Source organism: Amblyraja radiata, chromosome 22, assembly GCF_010909765.2.
Source record: "Amblyraja radiata isolate CabotCenter1 chromosome 22, sAmbRad1.1.pri, whole genome shotgun sequence".
Taxonomy (NCBI): Eukaryota; Metazoa; Chordata; class Chondrichthyes; order Rajiformes; family Rajidae; genus Amblyraja; species Amblyraja radiata.
The window spans coordinates 43,417,980-43,425,679 of NC_045977.1; the positions used below are offsets into that span (position 1 = coordinate 43,417,980).

The 7,700-nt window shown below is 51.2% G+C and overlaps 1 protein-coding gene across 1 annotated transcript; it reads left to right on the forward strand.

Moving 5' to 3' along the window:
• The first annotated feature begins 4,200 nt into the window (after positions 1-4,200).
• On the forward strand, positions 4,201-7,032 carry itpripl2 (ITPRIP like 2). The gene is made up of 3 exons (XM_033040248.1): positions 4,201-5,813; positions 5,869-6,178; positions 6,274-7,032. The coding sequence occupies exons 1-3, from the start codon at positions 4,504-4,506 to the stop codon at positions 6,787-6,789; spliced, it is 2,136 nt and encodes a 711-aa protein (XP_032896139.1). The 5' UTR covers positions 4,201-4,503; the 3' UTR covers positions 6,790-7,032.
• Positions 7,033-7,700: the final 668 nt, after the last annotated feature.

The following is a 7,700-nucleotide window of genomic DNA, read 5'->3' on the forward strand; positions in this document are numbered from 1 at the left end:
CTCACCCAGCCTATCCAAGTCACCTTGCAGTCTCCTAGCATCCTCCTCACAGCTAACCCTGCCCCCCAGCTTAGTGTCATCCGCAAACTTGGAGATATTGCCTTCAATTCCCTCATCCAGATCATTAATATATACTGTAAATAGCTGGGGTCCCAGCACTGAGCCTTGCGGTACCCCACTAGTCACTGCCTGCCATTGTGAAAAGGACCTGTTTACTCCTACTCTTTGCTTCCTGCTTGCCAGCCAGTTCTCTATCCACATCAATACTGAACCCCCAATGCCGTGTGCTTTAAGTTTGTATACTAATCTCTTATGTGGGACCTTGTCGAAAGCCTTCTGGAAGTCCAGATACACCACATCCACTGGTTCTCCCCTATCCACGCTAGTAGTTACATCCTCGAAGAATTCTATGAGATTCGTCAGACATGATTTACCTTTTGTAAATCCATGCTGACTTTGTCCAATGATTTCACCACTTTCCAAATGTGCTGCTATCCCATCTTTAATAACTGACTCTAGCAGTTTCCCCACTACCGATGTTAGACTAACTGGTCGTGTATGTAGAGGGACTGAGATGGACTATAGCGCAGGCAGAGAATGCCCGGTGGTTAGGGCCGAACGTGGGAAGTTGGGAAGTGTAATTTGTAAAAAAAAAAGTGTGCACAAAACATTCAGAAACATCTTAACCCCAAACGTCAACTATCCCTCTGCCTCCACAGATACTGCCTGACCGGCTGAGTTCTTCCAGCAGTTTGTTTGTAGCTCCTGATAATATAATCTGTAGTCGCTCGTATCTAAATCTTCAGAGAGATGTCAAGGCTTCTGAGGATAAACTGAGGATCTGTTGTAGTGAGTGACCTTTCGGGGTCATAAAGAACTATTTAGGATTTACTGCCTCTTGTAGTAAACTCGTGTGCAGACTCCTTGGCAATTAAATAGTTAATCACACAAAAGGGGAAGTCATGTATTTATTATTAAATGTTAAAGTTAAGCACTAACAGAAAACGGTGTCGTTCGAGCTCGATTGATAAAACAGAAGTTACTCGTTGCTCTTCCACAACCTCTCCCGTTGCCACCTGAATCTGAAATGATCCAGAACCACATGGTCCAGGAGTTTCTCAACATAGACTTGTGAAAATCCCCCCCTAATGTAATCAACGACATCACTCGATGTGATAATGGCAGCAAGTGAAATGCAGTTTGACGGAGCACTTCCCCTCGACGCGCAGTGTTTGAGAGTAATCTTAAATATCAAAGAAAGAGAGAAGAGAGACAGTTGTGTACTTTTGTCCAGTCTGGGTAACATGAGGAATCCTGAGGGATTCGTGATCCAGAAAGGTTTCCTCCCACACTGTGGCTGAGAATAACCTTTCCCATGACCCAGACTAAGCCTGTCCCACAGATAAAGCGCCGATCGCATTTGTACTCAGCTGCCTATGACCATATCCTCAGTGATCTTCCTTTAAAGAACATCTTTACTTTACATTTACATTTAAGACCAATTTGAACAATTAATGAAACACGGCCGCATTTGCCCATAAATGTAAGATGGACACAATATGCTGGAGTAACTCAAAGGTCATAAGAGGCAGGAGTAGAATTAGGCCATTCGGCCCATCAAGTCCACCCCATTCTGTCATGGCTGATCTATCTCTCCCTCCTAACCCCATTCTCCTGCCTTCTCCCCATAACTTCTGACACCTATACAAATCAAGAATCTATCTATCTCTGCCACTGACTTGGCCTCCACAGCCTTCTGTGGCAAAGAATTCCACAGTTTCACCACCCTGACTCATTCCTGGGATAATTCTTGTAAACATCCTCTGGACCCACTCCAGAGCCAGCACATCCTTCCTCAGAAATGGTGCCCAAAATTGCTCGTAATATTCCAAATGTGGCCTGACCAGCGCCTTATAGAGCCTCAGCATTACATCCCTGTTTGTGTATACAAGCCCTCTCAAAATAAATGCTCGCGTTGCGTTTTTTTTTTACTACCGATTGGATTTGCAGATTAACTTTTTGGGAATCCTGCACCAGCTCCCAAGTCCCTTGGCATCTTCGATTTCTGGATTATCTCCACATTTAGAAAATAGTCTACGCCTTTATTCCTTCGACCAAAATGCATAATTCCACACTTTGCTACACTATATTCCATATGCCACTTCTCTGCCCACTCTCCCAACCTGTCCAAGTCCTTCTGCAGAGTCCCTGCTTTCTCTACACTACCTGCTCCTCCACCTGATTCCGTATCATCCGCAAACTTGGCCACAAAGCCTTCAATCTCCTCATCCAAATCATTAATATACAACGTGAAGAGCTGGGGCCCCAGCAGAGCCCTCCACTAGTCACTGCCACTCTTTGTCATCTGCCATCCAGCCAACCTGATACCCGTGCAATCTCTCCCTTGATACCGTGGTCTCTCATCTTCCTTAGTAGCCTCCGTGTGTCACCTTATCAAAGATTTCCGAAAATCTAGGTGACTCCAGCACTTTGTATCTGTCTTTGTTATAAACCAGCAAGTTCTTTGTTTCTACTGTTGTTTAAGAAGGAACTTCAGATGCTGGAAAATCGAAGGAACACAAAAAAGCTGGAGAAACTCAGCGGGTGCAGCAGCATCTATGGAGCGAAGGAAAAAGGCAACGTTTCGGGCCGAAACCCTTCTTCAGATTCCCCCACCAGCGATCAGTCTGAAGAAGGGTTTCGGCCCGAAATGTTGCCTTTTTCCTTCGCTCCATAAATGCTGCTGCACCCGCTGAGTTTCTTTGTTTCTACTCCTGGTCACTACTCACAGGGTCTCTGCTTCTTGGGATAAATGAACCGCGGGGTGGGTGGGGGAGGGGGGGGGGGGGCAGCAAACTTTGGTAAGAAAGAACTTGCTCAGAGGCAGCAAGTTAAGGCCACTTGCTCAGAGGCAGCAAGATTGACTCGGCCCAGGCTGCAGGAACAATAAATCGTTTCCTTATTTTAAATATAAATAAAAATAGATGCAATTAAGTAAATATTTTGCAAAACGTTTTGAGGAGCCTCTTGTAAAATTCATCAGGGTGAGTGATGGGATTCAGGGTGTTGTCTTTAAAGAATGGTGATGAGATGACTAGGTTAAAGAGGTGACGACCTGATCGGCACCAGAGCTGCTTGCTGGAAACTGTTAGAACATGAAAGATTTGGTCGGGGAATTGTGAGGACGTTTGGGAGTTCTGGAGAAGGTCTGGATCAGTTTGTGTACGTAATCACTTAATTGCTGCGGGTTGCAACCATGTAGAGCATTTAATGATGCTGAAATGTACAAACAGTCCCCAGTGCAGAGCAAACAGCCCTGTCCGCCGAGAGCGAGGAAGTCGTGTATATGCATCAGGAGCAATTACATCTAGACAGGAAATACTTGAATAACATATGTTCATTTCATTCTTACAATCATACAGAGTGGGTTGACTTTAAACAGACATTAAACATTATTCTGCATCCCCTCCTCTCTATACAACAGAATGCAAACATATCATGTGCATAGATAGGAAAGGGATTGAAGGATATGGGCCAAATGGGACTAGCTTAGATGGGACATCTTGGTCGGCAAGGACACATTGGGCCAAAGGGCCCGTTTGTGCGAATTGACTCTTGCAAATGAGGTTGAGACGAGGTCACAAGCAGATGTTGGGTCTGTTTTCCTTGCCGCACAAGAGGTGGCGGAGGGGCAGGTATGTGGAGATGTTTGAAACCAGAGGCAATGGGTATGAATGAAGCAGTAAGGTTTAGAGCGGGTCTGAGGAAGAATATTTTACCTCGAGAATGACTGTAGAGACTGAGAGATAGTGGAGACGGGACCTCTCGACATACAAGCGGCATCTGGATGCGAACTGGAATCCAAGCCGTTGCCGGCAAGGGCCGGGCGCTGGCAAATGGGACCCAGCACGGACATGGTGGGCCGAAGGGCCTGCTTCTGCAGACACAAAGAATGGTCTATACTGTTTAATGCACAAAAGGACACAAAGTGCTGGAGTGTGGTCAGTAGACCCTTCACAGTCTAAAGAACGTCACCTATCCATGTTCTCCACAGATGCTGCCTGACCCGCTGAGTTACTCCAGCACTCTGTACTTTGCTCCAGTTTCCAGGGACTGTTGTACAGGGCTCGGGCCGGGGTGTTGTGGCCTCACAGGGTACCGCTGTGATCCTGGGGGGTGGGGTGGGGGTTGTCGCGGTGGAGCGGGTCCGGGCTGATGTTTTACAGGAGCCGCAGCTGGAGCAGAGTCCCGGAGCTTCCCCCTCACCGCCAGATGTGACGCGGATCCATTTCCCTCGGAAGAGGAAGTTTCAAACCAAGTAACGGTGTGAGCGGAGAGAGGCCGGGCCGGGTGTGCGGGCGGGAGATTAGCGGTTCACGGGACTGTAGCTGGTAGCGAAAAGTAAGTGGAAAGTTAGTGGAAAGTTAGCGGAAAGTTAGCGGGCAGTTAGTGGAGTTGGGTGGCTGTGCGGGGCCGCAGTTCCCCGGGGCAGCCGATGGGTTGATGCCGGCGGAGACCATGCGAGCGGCGGCTCCCAGCGGCCGAGTGTCCGCGCTCCTGCTGTCCGCTGTCGGCACCGCCGCCCTCTTCCTGCTTCACGCCCTGAGCGGCGAGCGGTGGCCGCAGGCGGAGCCGGGTGGAGCGGGGGGGCTGGGGGCGGGGGGTCCGGGGCTGGAAGAGGGGGGTCCGGGGCCAGTTGGAGACGGGGGAGACGGGGGGCCGGGGTTGGGAGACGGGGGGTCGCGGCCGGAGGAAGCCGGGGGTCCCGGGGACGGCGCCTGCCCGCTGCTCGGCCTCTGCCTCGCCCTCCTCTTCTGCCTGTGTGTGAGCCGGGCCGGTCTCCGGTGCCGGTCGCCGCCTCCCCGGGCCACTGATCGCCGAGCCGCGGTGCTGAGCTACTACGAGTCGAGGCTGAAGGTGTCACCTCATGTCCTGGGTCACAGCCGTTCACATGTCAGTAAAGTTGTGTGTGAGCTACTGAGGGCCGGACGATCCAACCCCGGCCCCGACTCACTGTCTCTCCGCGGGGATTCGCTGCCCGTTGGCGGCAGCCGCGAACAACACGGCATCCGCCGGCCCGACTGCTTCGACCTGTTGATCCCGGTGAAGCTGCCGCCGCTGCTGCGGGCCGAGGCTGCTCTGGAGCCGGGATCCGTCTTCCCGGGAACCGCCGTATGTCGTCTCCGCTCCACTACCGGCGCCCCGATGTCCCGCCGCTTCCACGCCGCCTTCTGTGTCAGGCTAGGGGGCGAGGCTGCGCTGTCGTGGTCGCTACTTCGCCGCTGGTTCCAGCATGAGGTGACCCGCTGTCTGGCCGTCATCCGATTCCAGTGTGAACGGCGCTGCGACCTCACCCTGTCCTCAAACCGGGGGCATCTGGTCCTCCGTCTACGGCCCCGCTCCGACTACATGTGTTGCCATCTCTCCATGTCCGTCCGTCTCATCCCTGCCCTGTTTGTGGGAGACTCAGTGTACCTGGTGGTTCCCCAACACCTGCCCGGCACCCACAGCGGGACCAGCAGCCAACACCTGCCCGGCACCCACAGCGGGACCAGCAGCCAACACCTGCCCGGCACCCACAGCGGGACCAGCACCCAACACCTGCCCGGCACCCACAGCGGGACCAGCACCCAACACGGGCCCGGCACCCACAGCGAAACCAGCACCCAACACGGGCACGGCACCCACAGCGAAACCAGCACCCAACACGGGCCCGGCACCCACAGCGGGACCAGCACCCAACACCTGCCCGGCACCCACAGCGGGACCAGCACCCAACACCTACCCGGCACCCAGTCTGACAACAGCACCCAGTCTACAAACGGCACCCACAGCCGGACCAGCACCCAACACGGGCCCAGCACCCAGTCTGGCAACAGCACCCAACACGGGCCCGGCACCCGGGACAGACCCGGCACCCCGTCTGGGAAGCCCACCCACCCTTGGACCACGAGGCAAAACAGGACCAGCACCCAGTCCCGACTCAGCACCCAGTCCCGACTCAGCACCCAGTGTGGAACCAGCTCTCAACACCGGCCGGGCACCCAGGACAATCGAGACGCCCAGTCCCGGCCCAGCTCACAGTGCTGTCCCCACTCCCAGGTTCAAACCAGCACCCAGTCTGTGGCCAGCACCCAGTCTGTGGCCAGCACCCAGTCTGTGGCCAGCACCCAGTCTGTGACCAGCACCCAGTCTGTGACCAGCACCCAGTGCACACCCAGCACCCAGGACATGCCGGACATGCCACCCATTCTCCGGACACTGCAACCAGAGGCCTTCTGGTGTATCTACCTGCCCAAACATGAGCAGAAGTTTCTGAACTGGCTGAAGATGCAAACACCAGCCACCTCCTGCCATCTCAAGTGCCTGCAGATTTTGAAAGCTCTTCGGGATTTGGGCTGCAAGGATTGCAGCCGGGAATTCTCTGATCAATGGAACATAATACTGAGCTCTTATAACATGAAAACAGCACTTTTCCATTTGCTACTGAAAGGCCCCCTGGAAGCTTGGGATGAGAAATTTCTGATGGAACGACTGGAGGATTTGGTTACTTTCTGGAGGGAACGGTTGCAGAAACAGGAACTGATGCACTTTTTCCTGGGGAATAAAAATGTGCCAGATTTTCTGACAGTGCCAAAGAAAATCAAGGAGGCGGCTCCAGTAAACCTCCTGGCTGGGTTTGACACTGTACTCTTGGACATGGTCTCCTTCCAACTCTTGAATACATGGGACTCAGCACATGTAATAATGAAGTTAAATCCTCATAAACACTGGCTCAGGAAACACTAGTCTGGCAAAGTCCTGTGTGTGGATATCAGATCCATATCTGTCAGACTGTAGACTGGACATTTCAACCTCAGTGACACAATCTTCAGAAATTCTTGCTTCTGCTTCGACAATGTCACAGAGTATTATTTAGTTGCTCTCGTTCCAAGCAGCAGTCTAAGATGCAAATTAATATTGAAAGCTTTTATTCTGTACATTTTTAATTTCTAGCTAATTTATTATTTTGTTAATAAATACTTATTTAAATGAATTGCTTTTAACTTTATTATAATAATGTTAAATTTCTAATTTTGAGGACTTCCCTCAGCTCATTGCAAGGAGTGGTTGACTTTGTTTCACTGGCTCAGTATTCAGTGGGGTTCTGGCATGTGAGGTTTTAATTGGCACCAGGGAGATGAATGATTGAATCCACAAAATCACGGGACATTGCAAGATGGTTGATGTTACAGATCACCCTGCAGAAGGGTCTCGACCCGAAACGTCACGTATTCCTTCACTCCAGACATTCTGTCTGTCCCGCTGAGTTACTCCAGCTTTTTGTGTCTATCTCTGACTCCTCCCCTTGCCTGTTGCTCAATGCTCTCCTGGTCTCCCCTGTAACGAGGGCTTCTTCCCCCTTCACCATTGCAGGCCAGGGCTCCAAACTATTGCTTTAAGTTCCGTTTTAATTCTTCCAACGGTTACATTCTTGTCTTCCACTCTTTCCCTTTTGACAGTTTCTATAAACTGAGAACATTTCACACCAGATAATCTTCAGCACTTTGTGTTACTGTTACTCTACTCTTAGAATGACACCATTCAAACCTGGACTTTTCTCTCTTGTACAAGGTGTGTAAGCAGATTAATTTCTGCAGTCTCCATATTTATATCAGCTTTGCTCACCAAGTAGATAACTAAAATGACTATGTAACAGT